We start from the raw sequence: 21,201 nt of genomic DNA on the forward strand, positions 1-21,201 counted from the left end.
CTGTGAATGGTGGCGGAACAAGCAAACTGCCTTATGTTAATTCTATAGCTAAGTACGGGTGATGGACCTCCTTCAAAGTCATCCTAATTGCCTTTTGTTCCCGGAGGAAGTCCCAACTTGTCAAAGAGGGCATGAAATTGTACACAAGATCCTTGGTCCCGATTCTGTCATCTCAGATCTGCTTAGGCTTCATCAGGGGAAGTTTGAGTCACAAGACTGAGGTCCAAGTTATGCTAGTATGCCCTGAATATGATATTTGGACATTGGACTATAACCAATGAACTATTTCTAAAAGAACTCTTTGCAACTACAAAGCTCACCATCTCTACTATGAATCTGCATCTAAATGAATTCAACTCATGTCTGTATGTATATTGATCTTTTAACTATTCTCTCTTTTGTTTTAAAATAAAGTTTAGTTTAGGTAATAAGAATTGGCTGTAGCGTGTATTTGGGTAAGATCTGAAACATTCATTAACCTGGGAGGTAATGTGTCCAATCCTGTGGGACAGAATCTTTTGTGTTATATAATGAAATAAGATTTACAGAAAATTTCTTCGTATTTGACATGGGTACCCGGATGGAGGCCTGAGGCTGGACCACTTTAAGGGAACTGTGTTGTTTGGACTTCTGAGGAACCAGTAAGGTAATAAAGAAGCTGTTTTATTCTAGGTTGGTATATCTAAGTATTGGAATATCCACCATCTTTATGGGGATTGTCTGCCTCCTTCTTTGCAGTTCACCCTAATTGAGTGACCATAGCTGGTTCCCTACTAGGACTTTGGTCACACCTTCATACAGCTTAGTTCTCTGACATTAATGCTATGTCTACACTATGTCTACACTACTGCGATAAGTTGACCTACACTATGCAACTCTAGCTATGTGAATAATGTAGCTGGAGTCGACGTACCTTAGGTCGAGTTACCATGGGGTCTACACCACGGTGGGTCGATGGGAGAAAATCTCCCGTTGACTCACCTTACTCTTCTTGTCGGGGTAGAGTACAGTGGTTGACCGGAGAGTGATCCACTGTCGATCTGGCAGGTCTTTAGTAGACCCGGTAAATCGACTGCCGATGGATCGACCTCAGAGCGTGGATCCCTGCCATAGCGTAGGCCTTCCCTCACAGTCAGGGAACAGGTAATCAGCAGATAATAGTTCTCTCCTTAGGGTGCAGCTTCAAAAGGCTGGAAGTGAAGAATTTGCATTCACCTCCTGCTAGAGATTCCCAGGAAAACCACTTAACATTGTATGTCCCTTAAATCCATTCTTGTTTGGCACATTGTCAGCAGTCCTTTGAAGTTCATAACACTTCCCAGAGTTCACATCTGCCCCCCAGGCATGGTATATACAATACTGACCTACAAACATACATAACTTTTGTATTTAGTACAATGGACTCCAAAGATACTAAAACTTAATTTAACCAGGTTTTTCAAGGACATTGCAGGAAATCGCCATATTAGTCACTCAGCTACTGCCACGATGGAAGCCATAGAAAAAGCTCCTGTGAACTCCATCCTTGCTGTTAAAGTGCCCCACGTTTAATAACGAGAGACAGGCGAGAACTGGGACCACAGCACTCTGGGGAAGCCTGGCTTTAGGTTCAAACTTCACATCTGCCCTTTTCTTTAAAACGGACCTGAACCAACCCTCCCACACACCCCCAAAATCCCAAACACTCCAGCCTTTGCCGAGGTGTGGCTGTGCAGCGGCATGCTGCTTGTGGCTCTCACTGCCTCTGACAGCTCCAACCGACTGCATGTAGCCTCTCCCCACAGAGATCCCACATATCCCCTCCTACAGATATATTTTATATGTGGGCAACAGCTACAGTGACGCAGCTAGAACGTTGCGACTTCTACTTCCCCCGGTCCCCCCCAGCACCCAAACGAAGATATTCGACCCCTCCCAGCTCTTCCCTGCCTTTCTATGGACGCGCGTGCGCAGATCTAGCTGGCGGCCGTTGAGAATGTCGGGCGCGCGGGGCGGTGGGCGCGCGGCCCCTCCCCCCGGCGGGCGCGCGGCTGGGGAGGAGGCGGTGCCTGAGTCGGCGCTAGAGGTTGTGTCGTTCCTTGGCAAGCTTTTCTGCGCAGTCGCGGCGCTGAAGGCGGCTCTCTACCTCCTCCGCAGAGTGTGTCTAGCGATGGCCTGGAAGTCAGGAGGCTCCAGCCACTCCGAGCTCATCCACAACCTGCGCAGTGAGTCTGGGGCCGGCCAGGCGAGGGAGGGGCCCCGGCGCGCACAGCCCCAACCCCATTCCCCGGCCGTTACCGGCCCATCGGCAAGACGCACGTCACATTCTGTCCTCGGCTGGGGAGAGACCAACTGTCACTGAGCGGGCCGGGGGCGGGGAGCGCCGGGGAGGAACCCGGCTCCGGGGGTGGGTTGTCCGCGGAGGGCGCTGGGCCATCCCCGCCTCTGGGTATGGGTGTTGCGGGGTATCAGCACCGCCCCGCCCTTGCGGGTGGGTTCCCGCGCAGCCAGCCTGAGGGCGGTGGCGGCTCCTGGGGATGCAGCGGCGGCTCCTCTCCCACTCCAGGCTCGGCCTAGGCTGCGGCCGCCAGGGGTGGGGGCGTGCCGTGCGGCGGCGGCGGCTGTCACCCTGCCTGCCGGTGCTGCCCGCCTCGTGTCTCCTCCGCTCTGCCCCGTGCTGGCAGCCGGGGTGGGCTGTGGCTCCGGACCCAGCCCCGGCGGGGGGCGGGAGGCGCTGCCAGCGCGGGGAGCCGTTGGGTCCGAGTGACAGCGGGGGAGAGGCTGGCTGGGAGCGTTGAACGGCCTGAGGCCATTGCGGGGGGCGGTTACTTCACCGTGTCACGGTCCCTTTGTATCGGTGTCGCTGGACGCTCTCTGGCGCGTGGCTCTTAGTGGCCCTTGGTTAAATCCCGGGGGCACGGGCCGGGTTGGAGAGAAGCGGAGGCGGCGGGGGGGGGGGGAGTGGTTGTGGCCGCGGTTGTGGCCGCGATGCACAAGTGAAATGTAGGGCAACGCGTTGGTAGGATTCCAGTCCCCTTCTCCTCGGGGAGCGCGGGGCTCAGCTGGTGCCGCTGGGCCGTCCAGGTTATAGGCTCCTCTGGAAAGTGCTATGTGGCTGTTGATGTCACCCCACCTCCCCGTGCCCATCTGAGGTGCAGTTTCCCTCCCACTTTTCCCAGGACTCGCACTGCTCCTGTGTTGGGTGCGGCAAGGTTGGGACTGATGCCCACAGCTGGGTTCTGTTTTAATGACCTGCAGCCCGAGGGCGGGCTGGTTTGTGTGTGTGATCCAAATTGAGAGGAGGCAGGGAGTTAAGTTCCTGATAGGCTTAAGTTCGATCGTCTTTCATGTTAGCCTTTGATTGATACATTTGTAGTGGCCCTCTCCTAGCACCTGGAAGGGGAAAGGATTTTTTCCCTCCCAGAGTCCCCTAAACATTGGGAGGTGAGGGGTGGCCCCAAGAAAGACAGTTTTTCTGTAAACTGCATTAGTAGTTTGCCTCCATTGTTTTACTTCTGCAATTCTGGTTTCTGCAGGGGTGGTTGTTTTTCAATCACTCAGTTTCATGGGGAGGGAAGAATGTAGTTTTTGGTAATATCGCCTAGTTCCTTTATTTCAGAGCCCTTTTCCTTTCTCTAGTGTTTACCTTTGTCATTGCTCATAGTTAGGCTTGGCAGAATTTGATTTTTATTTATAATTTTGATGGATACATTTATTTTTAAACACTGTTTCAATTTCATCAAGGTAAACGTTCACAGTTGTGGGAAATGATGGGGGTTGTCAGGCAATAATTATTTAATGGTGATAGAAGTTGAGATTCAAAAGTTAAAGCTTTATAACATTAAAACACAAATTTGCAATGTCATGTGTCAAAATATCTAAAGTAAATATCCTTAAATCAAACTCTAATAAGTTGTTAAGCAGCATTTCTCTTCCTTTCCTTCTTTGCAAACTTCAATGATTATTGCTGGAAATATTTTTTTGTCCATTAGTAAACGTCAGTTTCACCATACACACACTGACATTTACTGATAAAAATCTAATCCTTCCAAACCTACTCATACCTTACCGGTACTGCATACAGCGCAATATAGTGCTGAGATTATTTTCAGTTTCATACTGAGTACTGAGCTCTGGATAAAGCCTGTGAAACTGGCTACATTAGGAAGGCTATGAGGAGTTATAGAGGCACTGGCGCTGTCTCTTCTGCTGATGCAGTAAGCTAACACTAGGTTTGGTTATCATTTGGAAGGTTATCTTTGCAATTCTAAATGCTAAAAATGTTTTTAAATGAGTTTTGGCTCTCCAAGCGCTGATAGTCTCCTCGCTTGTCTGGGAAGCATTTCAAAGGTAGACATGGATTTTTCAAGCCTTAAAAACAGTTCAAAAACATATCCTCCTGCAGGGTTTACTGCTTTGAGAACCTAAAGGTGAAATGGACTTCATTGCCTTGCTTTGTCTAAGGTGAGAGAAATGCAAAAATGTCAAACAGTGTAAAAAATAAATTGGATTTTGAAACTTAGACTTTGAAGAAGTTGAAATAATAGTAATATAAAAGTACATATGCTGTAAAGAGATTTAAGCTGTACTTCTATTTTCAGTGCTTTTATTAAGATATCTATTTAACACCACATAAATAGTATTTTTGTAGAGAATCTGAATTATAGAGTTGATTTATTCAAAGCTATTATATGCAATGAGACCTGTGCCATTGACTTTATTGTTCTCTGTGCTTGTGCAGAGATCTAAATGGAGCCAACTTCAGGATTGAGGTCAGACATTCTAAATAGGAAACAGCAATTAAAATAAGTCTTAATATTGTATTGACCTAGCATAGATAAAACAGACTTTAAAAAAAATCTGCAGAGTCACATACAGTTTAATTCCATTATACACATTTTATTAATAGAAATAACTTTGGTGTATTTTCTGATTTGCAGTGAAGGAAAATGCAAGCAGGCTACACAAGAAAGGGTTCTAGACATTGCTTCAAAATTAATATTTGTGAAGGAATTCAGCTGTGTATTGTATTTTTTTAAACTTTATTCTTCTATTTTTATAGCTTTGTAATCAATACAATGATGTACCTTTTAAAACACAAATGATCCAATAAACTTGATGTTGAGTTAATTTGTGGGTTTATGCATGTATATAATGCTAGGATAAATAAAAAGAAAAATATTTTTCTATCAGGCTAGTGTGTAGTAGCTGAGTTGGTTCTTAAATCATTTTTTAAAGAGTTAAATGTTAGAACATGCTGTTAGCATGAGAAAACGTGACATGTTAGTATAACTTTATTCAATTATGCGCTTGCTCGCTCAGTTGTGACCTTAACTATAGAACTGTCATTGTCCCATAATGATATTAATCATTTATAGTAGGAGATCAGTCCTTGGGTTTTTGCTTTATGTGCTTGCACACTGAATCTGGCTAGAATTTTTTCTGAGGCCTGTCTTGCTGGGTATGTCTTCATAGTAGCTTGGAGGTGGGATTTCTAGTGAAGGTAGACATTCATGTGCAAGCTCTGCTTGAGCTAGCGCACCAATGCGATATATGCCATCATGTGCCAGCAGTGCCCCTCCGCCACGTACATTGGCCAAACCGGACACTCTCCAGGCAAAAGAATAAGTGCACACAAATGTGACATCAGGAATTACAACGTTCAAAAACCAGTAGGAGAACACTTCAACCTCTGTGGTCACTCAATAACAGACTTACAAGTGGCAGTTCTTCAACAAAAAAACTTCAGAATCAGACTCCAATGTGAAACTGCAGAACGGGAAATAATTTGCAAACTGGACACCATCAAATTAGGCCTGAATAAAGACTGGGAGTGGATGAGTCATTACAAAACCTAATTTAACCATACTAATTTCCCCCTGCTGTTACTCAGACCTTCTTGTTAACTGTTTGAAATGGGCCACCCTCAGTACCACTAAAAAAATGATTTTTCCTCCCTTGGTATTCTACTGTTAATTGAATTGTCTTGTTAGACTGACCCCCAATTGGTAAGGCAACTCCCATCTTTTCATGTACTATGTGCGTGTATATATATACCTGCTATTGTATTTTCCAATCCATGCATCTGATGAAGTGGGTTCTAGCCCACGAAAGCTTATGCCCAAATAAATGTTGGTCTCTAAGGTGCCACAAGGACTCCTCATTGTTTTTGCTAAAAACGCAGTGTGGCCATGGTGGCTTGAGCTAGTTGCCCAAGTATATAGACAAGGGATCGGGCAGGATGATACATGAGTGGCTAGCCTGAGCCACTTCAGCCGCACTGTTTTTAGGGCACAAGAGCAGAGCTAATGTATGTGTTTACCCACACTGGAAATCCTGCTTCCCAGCTGGTTTGTAGACATAACCACTGGTTTCATACCTTTTAGAAGGTGCAGACTAAATGGGGAGGGCCCCAGAACCCTCTTTCATATTCAGTGCACAACAGTACATCTAAAGATGCTCACCAGTTGAACAAGAGACTTTCGTAGAGACCAGTGCCTTATGCACTGTAAACCTTCTGTAAATTTTTATCCAGCTAACTTATTACGGTGCCATGGATACATGGACAGCTTGCTGTACCTTTTGCTTAAAATGTTATTCATATTTTCTTTAAAAGCAAACAACAGAAATACTGGTTGTGAACAAACTGATTTCAGCTCTACTAAATTAGAATAATTTTTGCTGGAACATTCAAAGGCATTTATCATTGAAAGCTGTTTTTTCCCCATTGTTTGAATCTCAGCTTCAATACTAGAACCAACTTAAGAAATGCATTTTTTAACCATTTAGAATTTTTTTTTAATAATTTGTTTTTTCTCACTTGAAAGTAGCTGAAAATTCTTTCCCCAAATTTTCAGAAAGCAATTTCGTCTTTGATCAGAGATCAGTCCTGGACAACTTAAGCCCAGTAAGTGTAATATACTGAAAAGTTATAGTAAACGGAAAATATTTTTGAAATAGACAGTTAGTTAAAGTTTGACTGACTAGCATTTCATTTGCTGGTGTATTAAGCGTGTAGTGATCCTAGAAAAAGGGAGAGGAGTTGCATATTAGTTCATAGTTCATTGATTGCTGCTTGGGTGAAGTGCTCCTTGTAGGATTCTGAACTAGTTCTCTTCCACTTTTCTCAGTCTGTTAACAAGTCCGCTATCCTCTCAATCGCTCAAGCTTACAATGTTGGGGTCATCCTAATTTCCTTCCTGTCTTTCCTACCCAGGATCTTGCCAAATCATATTGCTTCACAATATACAACACTTCCAAAATTCGCCACCTCTTCACCATTTCCACAGCTAAAAATTGGTCCCTGCCCTAGTCATGTCTCACCTAGGTTATTGCAATTTCCTTTTCAACTTTCTTCCTCTTCTGTCCTCTCCAAGCAATACAATATGTTGCTGCAAAAATAATATTCCTTGTTTGCTTCTCTTTGCCACATTATGCCACTGCTGTGCTTGCTGTTCAGGCCATAACCCACCCCACACATTCTCAGATCCCCACCACTAGCTTCCCATCTGATCTCTCATCAAGCTGCATCATCCCTGCGTTCAGGGTTCTGCCCAATACTGAACTCTATATCTTTGCTTGCTTGCTTGTTACTTTCCCTCCTGGTTCACATTTGGAAGGTTTTCTTCATAACCCTATGAGATATCAACATAATTTAATAAATATACAATTGAAATGAAAGCTCAGATTCTGGAGTAGCTGATGACACTTGAGAGATTTCTGCTTTCCCTGAATGAGTGGATTTTTCAGCCCATGCTTTTACCCGTAACATAGGCAGGCTGTTCACAAATAATTGTCGTTCTGCTCTCAGGTAAGCTAAAGATAACTTATCTGAAGATTTTGTTTCTCACTTAAAATCATTTCAGTGTCTTTTGAGAGCAGCAATTTCATCATTGTAGGGATTCTTCAGCAAAGAACCTTCCATCTTCTTAGTTGCTGGCAGATTTCTGAACATATTTCCTGACTTCTGTGGTAATCTCTTTTGTCATATTTACACTCATAAGCATATTTATGTAAAGCATTATGGGGTGCAATGTCACACCCTATGCGTAGGAGCTGGAGGGGGGATATGCCGCTGCTTCCGTGAGCTGCGTGGAGCCACAGCACATGGGGAGCGGGGCAAACCCCCAACCCTGGTCCCTGGTGGGAGCTTGAGGACTGGATTAAAACGTCTGCAGGGCTGGATGCGGCCGCAGACCGTAGTTTGCCCACCCCTGGGATAGATAAGACAGAAAATATCTTATTGCCTCTATATAAATCCATGGTACGCCCACATCTTGAATACTGCATGTAGATCTGGTTGCCCCATCTCAAAAAAGATATATTAGAATTGAAAAAGGTACAGAAAAGGGCCACAAAAATGGTGAGGGGTATAAAACAGTTTCCATATGAGGAGAGATTAATAAGACTGGGACTCTTCAGCTGGGAAAAGAGATGACTAAGGGGGGATATGGTAGAGGTCTATAAAATCATGACTGCTGTGGAGAAAGTAAATAAGTATTATTTACTCCTCATAACACAAGAACAAAGAGTCACCAAATGAAAATAATAGGCAGCAGGTTTAAAACAAACAAAAGGAAGGATTTCTTCACACAATGCATGGTCAACCTGTAGAATTCTTTTGCCAGAGGATGTTTTGAAGGCCAAGACTATAACAGGGTTCAAAAAAGAATTAGATACGTTCATGGAGGATAGTTCCATCAATGACTATTAGCCAGGATGGGCAGAGATAGTGTGTAAAACCAAAGAGAATTCTCCCTTCTTTTTTGTGAAAAATCTTTGACTATATTTGTAGATAAATTAAATTAACATAAACCCAGTTTTTTCCCTTTGTTGGTTCCCTCACGTAAAAATTATTAGCTCAGACTATCAGTAAACTAGAATGAAATGAATGTCTGTCTTTGTAGTCAGATCAAGTCAATGAAATAATGCTTATTTTTTGTGTTAGTCTGTAGATCCACTTTAATCCATAATATAATCTGATAAATGGAAATAATTTTGCAAATGCCTCCATGGCAGGTGACTTACCCGTGATAATGGGTATATAAAAACAGTGTGAACCTGGTGTGTTAATCTTAAAACTTCGTGAAAATTCCAAACACCAAATTAATGGTTCTATCAGCCATTGACAGGGTGGATTTGATTTAAATCACTAGTCAGGAAGACTCGATTTAATAATGGATTTCTACATTAAAAGTGCATTCTTGTTGGTTGTTATAACCTTAATACATATTCTTCACAACTCAGAGATAGATGTAGGTTTCATATTTAGAAGGTACACACTATGCATTTTTAAGCGATTTATTTTGAAAACTTTTCAGATTAGTTTTACAGCTATATCAGAAAATGAATGATTGGTTATTTCATTTACCAAAGGTAATTGAAGCAGATATTTATGAAGTCACTGAGAAGTGAACTATCTCCAATTCAACAGGTTAATAATTAATATTTGGAGGATTTTCTTGCCATGCTCTATTAAGAGGAGAAGATCACCAGACAGACATTTAAATTGTTTTATTTAACTAAAACAACAACGTTATGTATTCTGGATTTTTTTTCTTCAACAGCAAATGTATAATATTTTAACAAATGAAGCATATGAATTTTTGAATTTAGTTAAACATTCAAGTTTTTTAAAATCAGGTTTGTTTTTGTTAAAATTGTTTTTAACTAAAATAGTTAAATGAAAGTAAAAAAAAAAAAAAATAGACTATGTCAGCCAGGTCAACATGAGAAACTTAAAATACTGGCTTCTGCAGCTAACTCAGTTTTCACCTTCATTTTCCTGTTTGTTCATAATCTGGAAAAGGAAAGCAAGCTTTCCTGTTTTTTTTCAGGTCCCAAACGATTTCTCAATTTGGAATGAATTAGTCCAAAGGAAGAGAATATTCTTTCTACACCGGCAGAAGAAGCTGCTGCTGTTAAAAGTGAGTTTATCACTTCAGCAGTCTCTGAATCCAAGTGCTTAAGTGACTTCCACCAGTTCACTGGTGTGGCTTTCTTTAAAACATCATCAGCAAAGATATAATTCTTGAATGGTTCACCCTTAGCTCTGAAGTTTATTATAGTTGGCATATGGAGGGATGATTGCTAGATGTCTGTGTCATAGCCAACTGCTCTTCTTCAGCAGTTAAGGTTTGACCTTGGTACCAAGTATTGAGAATATTTGCAAGAAAATAAGCTGGAGATAGTGCTTGTCCTATTTGTTTTTTTAATGTTTGTAATTTAACTCTGTCATTGCATGTTTCTCTTTTTAAGATCTCACTCAGTTCCTTCCAAATTTCAACAGCCTGAGTAATAAAACAGCTATTTCCCTGCATTTTGTTCAGGGTTACAGCAATAGGCTTCAGGGTACTCAGCATGTGTTCAACATTTCTGTTAAGCCCAATGTTGAGATCTTTGGCTGTGTGTGCATTTCCTGATGTATCAATTGTTTCTCTAGGGAAGACATTCCCTTCTTGTTGTCACACAAACACTTACAACAGGATCATTGTGGACATTGCTCCACCCATCAAGACTCAGGTTAACAATTTCATCCTCTAGACCCTTTGCACACTGCTCAATTTCTGTTTCATACACTTTATCCAACAATTTTCCTGCGACATCTGCTCTGTTGGGTGGACTGTATCCTGGTCTTAATGACTGAACCATGTTAATGACATGTGGGTTCTGAAAGGGAAAGGAGAGTTTGTTGCATAAACAAACCGGGCAATTTTTTCATCGATTACCTCTTTTTGTATTCCATCGATTCTTATCACAAATGTATCTATGGTTGTTTCTGGATGATGGAGATCTTGTATTTATTTATTTATTTTTGCTACGGGTGATATACTGTGGCTATGTGACATATGTGATGTGACTGAAATACTGTCATTGGCAGGTAACTCTGAAACTATAGAAAATGATGGTGATCTTGAAGGTGGATAGTCTTAAGAATCCTATATGCTGAGGATAGATTCTCCTAAACAAAACAAGTCAATGCAGTTATTTAATTATTATTACCATACTGCTCATGTAGTATTACTCATTGCATTCACTGACACTCAATACTACTTTAAAGGTAAAATTGTAAAAGGAAGATCTACCTATTTCAGCTATTTATTTTTTATCACAACTGCATCTAAAATGATAGTACCATAGAGTAACAACTATATTTTTTGCTCAAACATGAGAATTCAGGAATAGTCCAGAAGGAAGACAGGCAGAAAGAAGTATGAAATAAAAAAGTTTACCAACCTGAAGATCCTGCATGTTCAGACATGTTCCTTTCATCATCTTCAATGCAGTTTCTTCCTGAGAAGGAACACTTCTCATGATGTTTCATTCAGGCAGCCAAGCCTTGAATTTTGTTGCACTGTTTGCATTTTGCACGTATGCCTGTCTTACCCACAGGCAGAGGAACTTCATTAAAATATTTCCAAACTGAGTCTATTTTATGGCCTGCTGCCATTATAGGTTTTCCCTTCTAGTGAGAGAAGTGTATGGTAGATCTCAAATCAATGAAGGCTACACTCAGAAAGACGTCAAGACTTCTGGAATATGCTCCTCAAACAGTTTCACTTTTGTTTCTACTGCCTGTCCCTCCCTTCTCACATTTATCTCCAGACTTCTTCTCCTTGTCCAGAACTGCAAAACTAAGCATCTCTGATGGTATCTTCTTGACTGAGCACTGAGTCCCATTGGGTAGATAGACAGATTAACCTAAATAATCTACACAGAAGCCCCTAGAACCTCATAAGACTGGGTCCCTAATCCATGAACTATTGGAACTCATTTACAAAACTTTTCTTAAACATTACATGAGTGTATTGTCTCATACTATAGAATTAGAATTTATAATCCCTATTCCACGATGAGATTTTTTTTGAGCTATAATGTATCCTAATTAAAACTATCTTTAGGTTTTTTTCCTCAAAAAGCAGTTTATCAAAAAAATCCTATTTAAATAAAAAAAATCCGATTTTTTTTTTTAAATCCTTGATTTTTATCCACGCTGGCCATTGATGAAAGACAAGTTAAAGTAACATCAGGCCAATTTAAAATGAACATGTTTTTCCCCTTAGTAAGGAGTTCTTCAATAATTTTCATTGAAATCCAAAGTAAAATTTTTCTCCAAACAGCTGTGTCATAAAAATAAAGGGAAGGGTAAACCCCTTTGAAATCCCTCCTGGCCAGGGGAAAGCTCCTCTCACCTGTAAAGGGTTAAGAAGCTAAAGGTAACCTCGCTGGCACCTGACCAAAATGACCAATGAGGAGACAAGATACTTTCAAAAGCTGGGAGGAGGGAGAGAAACAAAGGGTCTGTGTCTGTCTGTATGCTGGTTTTTGCCAGGGATAGACCAGGAATGGAGTCTTAGAACTTTTAGTAAGTAATCTAGCTAGGTATGTGTTAGATTATGATTTCTTTAAATGGCTGAGAAAAGAATTGTGCTGAATAGAATAACTATTTCTGTCTGTGTATCTTTTTTGTAACTTAAGGTTTTGCCTAGAGGGGTTCTCTATGTTTTTTTAATCTAATTACCCTGTAAGATATCTACCATCCTGATTTTACAGGGGGGATTTCTTTATTTCTATTTACTTCTATTTTTTATTAAAAGTCTTCTTGTAAAAAACTGAATGCTTTTTCATTGTTCTCAGATCCAAGGGTTTGGGTCTGTGGTCACCTATGCAAATTGGTGAGGCTTTTTATCCAACATTTCCCAGGAAAGGGGGGGTGCAAGTGTTGGGAGGATTGTTCATTGTTCTTAAGATCCAAGGGTCTGGGTCTGTAGTCACCTAGGCAAATTGGTGAGGCTTTTTACCAAACCTTGTCCAGGAAATGGGGTGCAAGGTTTTGGGAAGTATTTTGGGGGGAAGGACGCGTCCAAACAGCTCTTCCCCAGTAACCAGTATTAGTTTGGTGGTGGTAGCGGCCAGTCCAAGGACAACGGGGGGAATATTTTGTACCTTGGGGAAGTTTTTGACCTAAGCTGGTAAAGATAAGCTTAGGAGGTTTTTTCATGCAGGTCCCCACATCTGTACCCTAGAGTTCAGAGTGGGGGAGGAACCTTGACAAGCTACATCCTCCAAAATATACATCCAGTGATGGCAAATGGGTAAATTCACTGTCTTTTTGTGTGGGGGAAAAAATAAACAATGTTATGTAAACCATAATACAGGTCTTAAATTTATCAAAGTCCTGTTTGAATTATTGTCAAATATTCTAATACTTTCAAGTGGTCTATACAGGATAATATTGCGGCAAAACACCTTAAATAGATGTTCAGTTCAGTTTCCTGCTCTCACTGTTGATCATCAGTTCAGATGCTTTGTTTGCTCGTTAAATTGCTTCTCTAGTACAGTTTTCACATATTGGTTTTTCTTAAAATGAAGACCAATTCTTTACCTGACATTTAGCCCAGGGACTAAGCCTGCTAACATGAGTGAAAAATGTTTGTGCTGCCACAAACAGATTACACTCCTCCAATTTAATGGAATGAAAAAGTTGTGCTCTGCATTTCACGTCATCGTCTTACTTACACGTTTTTAAAATGTGTTAACTTACTACTTGGAATGGCCTAATAGGAAGAAAAAAAAGGTTAATATCTTGTTTATCACCTGTGAAATTCATTAAATACATTAATCAAATAAGCTGCTAATGCATCTTGTGCTCTTGTTATATCTTCTTTCCTCTTCTTGGCTTCACTTCACTTTTTTTTCTTTATCTGAGTAATCTGTTTTATTTGTCCAGTTCTTTTGTTGGTTTAATATAAATTAGTGAATATTTGCTAAATACCAGTTAAATTAATAATATATTAAATATTTGATTAATTCATGTATATAGTCAAAATTTTTCTGCTATTCAACCAGCCTTAGTAATTGCACTTTTCAAAGAAAAAATAATAAATGCAATACATAACACTCTAAATACTATACATTTCAGAATTATGGATTTGAGGGTGTGTGGCAGCACAGGCAGTTTTTCACCCAGACTAGCAGGCTTCATTCTTGGGATACTCCATATGAGGAAGCCTGGGGATCAGTTTGGCATACTCTCTTCCCCTGCTCCACTACATATTTTCATCTCCCATTTCTTTCTTCTGCCTCCTCATTTCTCTCTATTGTACTTACATTTTCTAATTAATTCCATCAGTATCTCACTTGCTTTTATTGAGGCATGGGTTGCAACAGTTTTGATACCCATTGCTGGAGGGAAAAAATTACTAATCACAGATCTATATGAAAACTAGAGGGGGTAGTAGGTAGAAACTGTTTAGGGATCTGGAAGAGATGCCAAACCTTTTCCTTCCCTGTTGTATCAGGCTTTGCTTAGGAGGTGTCTGAAACTGAAGCTCCCAAGCACCCCACTTACAGCTACAAGGCAGCATTTTTCTCCACTTCCTGTCTTTTGGCTTTTATGAGGATGCTGTGTGTGTCTTTGTTACTTTGCCCCTCTGCCAGCCTCCTGGCTGTCATATTTGGGGGATATCTACATTACTCTCCTTTGGTTTTCTGGGTGCTCTGAGGATATTTTTACTACCTTTCTAAACCCCTCTAGCTAGTCTTTCTTTTGGTTGTTCCTCCTCAGCGAGCAATTACAATGTCTTCTGCTTCTGCTTCCAGCTTTCCTAAGTAGGAGTAGAGTGAAACTGACTTGATTCTTGTCAGTTTTGTGGCTGCTCACAGGATTCTGTACATAATTAAAAATAACAATATTCTGATCAATTTTCTGCATCTTGCAGTTTGAAAAAGTTATGAACAACAACAGACACATGGGAGCTGTCTGCACAGACAGAGGAAGACAGCACTGCATTAGCGAATACTTCTGGTTAGAAGTCTTTTTTTTCATAACTGTAAGAGCTAGGATACTTTTTTGAAATAAAGCTTAGATTCAGTACAAATTGAAGAGACTTGTCTGGAAAACTTTATTGCTCTCCTTGGGGAAAATTGATTTTTTTAAAAAAAAGTCTGTATCTGTACGAGTTTTTTCATGAAGTTGATAGTTTTCCACTCCATACGGCTAAATTCAGTGCCTTGCATAATGACAGGTTTCAGAATAGCGGCTGTGTAACTCGTACAAATACAGACAGACATCTTCCTCTGCAAATGCAAACAGATGGACATCATACCAAAGAGACTGAAGGTAAAAAATCCACTACAATCTACGTACCACACAGACTATGCTGACAGCTTGTGCCACACGCTCTCAAAGAAACTGCGGAACCACCTGATCAACATCCTCTACAGCAAACAGGGAACGATTAAGAATGAGTTCTCAAAACTGGATACTCTCATAAAAAAAAAAAAAAAACACCCTTCCACACAAACTTCCTCGTGGCTGTACTTTACAAAAACTAGACAAGCCATTTACAACACACACTTTGCTTCCCTACAAAAGAAAAAGGACACTAAACTATCTAAACTACTACATGCCACAAGGGGCCACAGCAGTGGTTCCCTTAACCCACTCAGCAATATAGTTAATCTATCCAACCATACTCTTAAGACAGATTCTTCTGCTAGGCTACCTCTCCTTCTGCCCCTCCACCCCCACGAGCACGATACAGTTCTGTGGTGACCTAGAATCCTATTTTCATAGTCTCCGACTCAAAGAATATTTCCAACACACCTCTGAACACCATACTAATCCACAGAGACCTTCCTACCAACACTATAAAAAGAAGGATTCTAGGTGGACTCCTCCTGAAGGTCAAAACAACAGATTGGACTTCTACATAGAATGCTTCCACCAACATGCACGGGCTGAAATTTTTGAAAAGCAGCATCACTTGCCCCACAGCCTCAGCTGTGCAAAACACAATGCCATCCACAGCCTCAGAAACAACTCTGACATCATAATCAAAAAGGCTGACAAAGGAGGTGCTGTCGTCATCATGAATAGGTTGGAATATGAACAAGAGGCTGCTCAGCAGCTCTCCAACACCACTTTCTGCAAGCCATTACCCTCTGATCCCACTGAGGGTTACCAAAAGAAATTACAGCAGTTGCTCAACAAACTCCCTGAAAAAGCACAAGAACAAATCCGCACAGACACTCCCCTGGAACCCCGACCTGGGGTATTCTATCTGCTACCCAAGATCCATAAACCTGTAAATCCTGCCCCATCGTCTTAGGCATTGACACCCTGACAGCAGGATTGTCTGGCTATGTAGACTCCCCCCTCAGGCCCTACGCTACCAGCACTCCCAGCTATCTTCGAGACACCACTGACTTCCTGAGGAAACTACAGTCCATCAGTGATCTTCCTGAAAACACCACCCTGGCCACTATATGGATGTAGAAGCCCTCTACACCAACATTCCACACAAAAATGGACTACAAGCCGTCAGGAACAGTATCCCCGATAATGTCACAGCAAACCGGGTGGCTGAACTTTGTGACTTTGTCCTTACCCATAACTATTTCACATTTGGGGACAATGTATACCTTCAAATCAGCGGCACTGCTATGGGTACCCGCATGGCCCCACAGTATGCCAACATTTTTATGGCTGACTTAGAACAACGCTTCCTCAGCTCTCGTCCCCTAATGCCCCTACTCTTCTTGCGCTACATTGATGACATCTTCATCATCTGGACTCATGGCAAAGAAGCCCTTGAGGAATTCCACCATGATTGCAACAATTTCCATCTCACCATCAACCTCAGCCTGGACCAGTCCACGCAAGAGATCCACTTCCTGGAACTACGGTGCTAATAAGCGGTGGTCACATAAACACTACCCTATACTGGAAACCTACTGACCCCTATTCCTACCTACATGCCTCCAGCTTTCATCCAGATCACACCACACGATCCATTCTCTACAGCCAAGCTGTACAATACAGCTACATTTGTCTCTGTCTGAGGGATTGGAGCAAACACTTACAAGATCTCTATCAAGCATTCTTAGAACTACAGTACCCACTTGCGGAAGTGAAGAAACAGATTGACAGAGCCAGAAGAGTTCCCAGAAGTCACCTACTACAGGACAGGCCCAACAAAGAAAATAACAGAACACCACTTGCCATCACCTTCAGGCCCAACTAAGACCTCTCCAACGCATCATCAAGGATTTACAACCTATCCTGAAGGACAGCCCATCACTCTCTCAGATCTCGGGAGACAGGCCAGTCCTTGCTTACAGACAGCCCCCCAACCTGAAGCAAATACTCACCAGCAACCACACACCACACAACAGAACCACTAATCCAGGAACCTATCCTTGCAACAAAGCCCGTTGCCAATTGTGTCCACGTATCTATTCAGGGGACACCATCATAGGGCCTAATCACATCAGCCACACTATCAGAGGCTCGTTCACCTGCACATCCACCAATGTGATATATGCCATCATGTGCCAGCAGTGCCCCTCTGTCATGTACATTGGTCAAACTGGACAGTCTCTACGTAAAAGAATAAATAGACACAAATCAGATGTCAAGAATTATAACATTCAAAAACCAGTCGGAGAACACTTCAGTCTCTCTGGTCACTCGATTAGAGACCTAAAAGTGGCAATTCTTCAACAAAAAAACTTCAAAAACCAGACTCCAACGAGAGACTGCTGAATTCGAATTAATTTGCAAACTGGATACAATTAACTTAGGCTTGAATAGAGACTGGGAGTGGATGGGTCATTACACAAAGTAAAACTTTTCCCCCATGTTTGCTTCCCCCCCCCCACATGTTCTTGTCAAGTGCTGGAAATGGCCCACCTTGATTATCACTACAAAAGGTTTTCTCTCCCCCCGCTCTCCTGCTGGTATTAGCTCATCTTAAGTGATCACTCTCCTTACAGTGTGTATGGTAACACCCATTGTTTCGTGTTCTCTGTGTATATAAATCTCTCCACTGTATTTTCCACTGAATGCATCCAATGAAGTGAGCTGTAGCTCACGAAAGCTTATGCTCAGATAAATTGGTTAGTCTCTAAGGTGCCACAAGTACTCCTTTTCTTTTTGCAAATACAGACTAACACGGCTGCTACTCTGAAATCTGAATTGCTTTGTGCCTGTTTGACTCTCCTGGCATCTCACTAGTTCACCAAAGATCCAAATCTATTTTACATCAGAGTATCTTTTTCTGTCTCTAGTGTTTTCACTACTAGTGTTCTTAACTCTTTTTTAATTCTCATCTCTTAACTCTCCAGGAGCTGAAATCCTGTGTGTGGTATCTTTAAATAGGAGAGTTACTTTGAATATATTTTCATGCAGCATTTATTTCCCTGTCATCTATCTACCAGTTTGCCCTCAAGATTTGGATGTTTTATTTTGAGTTGATATTTTTGGCCTTAGTGGCCTTGCTTGTTTGTACTTGGGGATAACTTGTCTTGGAAAAAGTGTTCTTATTGTATATGCTTTTACTAATAGATTTTATGGTAGTTCTTTGCTTCCTGAGTGATTCAGGAACTGGCAGGGATTGTTCTAGACGGAACTAAGGTACCGGGAGTTGGTCACCTTGTGGGTGAACGATGGGTGCTTGCGTTGACGTTTCAGTATTTCAGAGATACTGCAACTGGGAGCATGCCTCCCAGCCCGAGTAGACAGACTTGAGGTCTCTTTGCTCAAATCTCTGAGCTAAAAGTAGCAGGTGGATGTTGCAGCTCAGGCCAGGCACCTGTGCTCTGACTCAGAGGGATGGGCAGGCTTGAAGTCTGATGGCTAGTCCAAGTTGTGGCCAGGATGGCCATGTCCACACTGTTGTTTTTAGCTCACTATGCTGATCAAAGTCAGCACAAGTCTGTCTGCCGGGGCTGGGAGGCATGCTCTATACAGCAGTGTCGGCACACCTTGAAAGGGCCAAAAACGTTAGAGCTTCTGCCTTTCTCTTACTGTGAGCCTAGAGCCTCAAGAAAGGGAAATCTGTGATACCTTCAAAAACTCAAGATTGTTATAAAACCAAAACTTGTTTTTTCTTAATTATTAATACTGTGGCATATTTCTCCCCAAACCTCCTGCTACTATTACCTGGTGATTAATAAAATCTTTTGACATGTTAGCCTGGGCTAATTAATACTGTACAGTGGATACCATTTGAAAAATGGAGTAGCATTCTGTTGAGGAATTGCAGGCCATTATATAAATCAGTGTTCCTTTTTATAATTCAGATCAAAATATTTATCAAGAGGGAGCATTATCTAGTAGTTAAATCAAGCAGTTTGTGTTAAGGAGATCTAATTGCTATTCCTGGTTCTCCTGAATACTGTCTGAATTTGGGCATGTCACTTACGAAAGGTCAGATTTTCCATTTATAAATTGAGAATAAAATAATCAGGCTTCACATAACTAACATTCATAAAGCATTTTTGAGATTCCCCTGAATGGAAGGTGCTGAAGAAATGTAGAATATATTTCTAGTTTGTAGCAGTTAACCCTTTGAGTGCATGTGCATATCCGTGTAGGTGGCTGTAGCAAACTTGCTAACATTCCATCATTTTTTAATTAAAATAGTTTTATTTAACTGGTGGTCTTAGCCCTACTTTCTCTAAATTGGAGGCTTCATGCTCAACATTACAATCTCAAACAAGAAATCAATATTTGGGATTTTTCCTGTGCACTCATGTACCTTATATCTCAGAAGCTCCTCAATACCCATGCAGTGATGCTGTAGTCTTGCCATGGAGCCCTCTTGGTTATTTTTCTTCTGTCTTGCTGTTTAAACAATACCTGAGCTGGTGGCAGTCAATAACAAAGGTGTTAATGAGCTTTCAAGACAGGATCTCAGAAGGGACTTGAGTGGTGGCAACCTTTTTGTGGTCTCTAATGGAAAGGTCAAAGTACAAATTTAGGAATATTTTTCCTAGTTGGCCACTCCTAAATATTTACTGGATTTCAGTTGTCTAATTCAATGGGAATATGGATATTTCTCACCCCTTACCTGTCTGTCATACACTAGTGTTTTGTGTTTTAGGTTTAGTTATAACTGATCTGTGGAACTAACAGTTTGTTGTGATAGCAGGATAATGGCAGCTCAGCAAATATATGAACCTCCCTGTCAATATGGATATTTGGCAGTAATATTCCCAGAATAAAAAGTTGTGTGCAGGTTTGGTAGCACTTTGAGTCTTACTTTAATACAGAATCAATGAAGTATACAGTTCATAATGAAGTCAAAGTGCATTATATGTGTAATGTGATGGAGGAAAGAATTTTAGCTAGGAAGCCATCTGAAACATAGAAGTATTCTAAATAAAGAATAAAATTATATAAGACATTGCTTTTGGGATCTTTGCCACCATGCTTTGATGGTATATTTTCCGTTTGCTGCCTTACTTGTGCTTTCACATCTACAGAAAAACTTTTTTTGTTGGGCAAGTTTTGTTTTGCTGTTTAGGTGCTTCCTTATAAGGACATTTTGCTCTTGATTTGAAAAACTGAAGTAACTTTAATAAGAACAGTCCCATTATAAGCTTAAGAATTTGGGTTTAGATTACTAGATCTTGGGTATAATTTTCAAAAGCGCCTATTATATGAACCTAAGTCCCATTTTCAAAAATGGCTTAGGTGCTTTCTAAATTTTTACCCCGTGTTTAATGTGAATAGCTTCATAGAGCATTTCATTTTAAAAAACATTTGTTTTTGATTTAAACTGTATATCTTTTTGTTATGTAAGTGACTGACTGTGAAGTATGCTGTTTATTCCAGTTGTTTGTAAGTTACTTTTATGATTACATGAATGCTTTTTCAGAACACTAAACAAAACAAGGCTAAATAATCATTTAGCAATAAAGAACTTGATCACAAGTTAAACAAAAATTTTTTTGAGTGAACTGGTAATGTACATGAATGTAAAATGGCAAAAGCATTTACAGTTCAGTTGGGAGAGCAACAAAGATATAACTGTTCTGATGTGAATACTCGTGTGGGCTGGCTAAGACCAAATGTCAGAATCCTAATGATGTAGGAGTTTCTTTTAAGGGGAACATTTTTCTCAAGACAAATAGTGAAACAGCACTTGAAAATAAATTACAGTTTGTCAAATAGGCAAATATATTGTAGTTTACCACTTGTAAGTGGTCTTATTCCTTCCTGTGTATGTAGAGGAACCATAAATTGTTTGTTAGCAGAACATTGTACTTTATGTTCAGTATTAGAGAGATTTACAGTTCTTTACCAATTCTTTCGGGAATGGTAAAAATATGCAACAAGTTCCATTTTTCCAGGGGGATGGTGGGGGGAAGGAGAGGGAGGCAGATCTTTGAAAAATGAATATATAATATTTAACATATTACAAAATTGAAAGC

At 40.9% G+C, this 21,201-nt stretch overlaps 1 protein-coding gene and 1 long non-coding RNA gene across 2 annotated transcripts in view; one reads left to right on the forward strand and one right to left on the reverse strand.

Annotated features, from left to right (window-relative positions):
- Positions 1-1,973: 1,973 nt before the first annotated feature.
- The window catches only part of PCMT1 (protein-L-isoaspartate (D-aspartate) O-methyltransferase), a 51,276-nt gene continuing 32,048 nt past the window's right edge, over positions 1,974-21,201 (forward strand). The window contains exon 1 of the mRNA XM_077813205.1: positions 1,974-2,204. Coding sequence (XP_077669331.1) covers positions 1,976-2,204 — 229 coding nt within the window. The 5' untranslated portion in view covers positions 1,974-1,975. The remainder of the gene's footprint in view (positions 2,205-21,201) is intronic.
- Positions 9,478-11,742, reverse strand: LOC144262865 (uncharacterized). The gene is made up of 2 exons (XR_013345660.1): positions 11,215-11,742; positions 9,478-10,647 (listed from the first exon to the last, which is right to left on the reverse strand). It is a non-coding gene; the product is annotated as an uncharacterized LOC144262865 (long non-coding RNA).

The sequence above is a fragment of the Eretmochelys imbricata genome, chromosome 3 (genome assembly GCF_965152235.1).
Source record: "Eretmochelys imbricata isolate rEreImb1 chromosome 3, rEreImb1.hap1, whole genome shotgun sequence".
In the NCBI taxonomy this organism is placed as follows: Eukaryota; Metazoa; Chordata; order Testudines; family Cheloniidae; genus Eretmochelys; species Eretmochelys imbricata.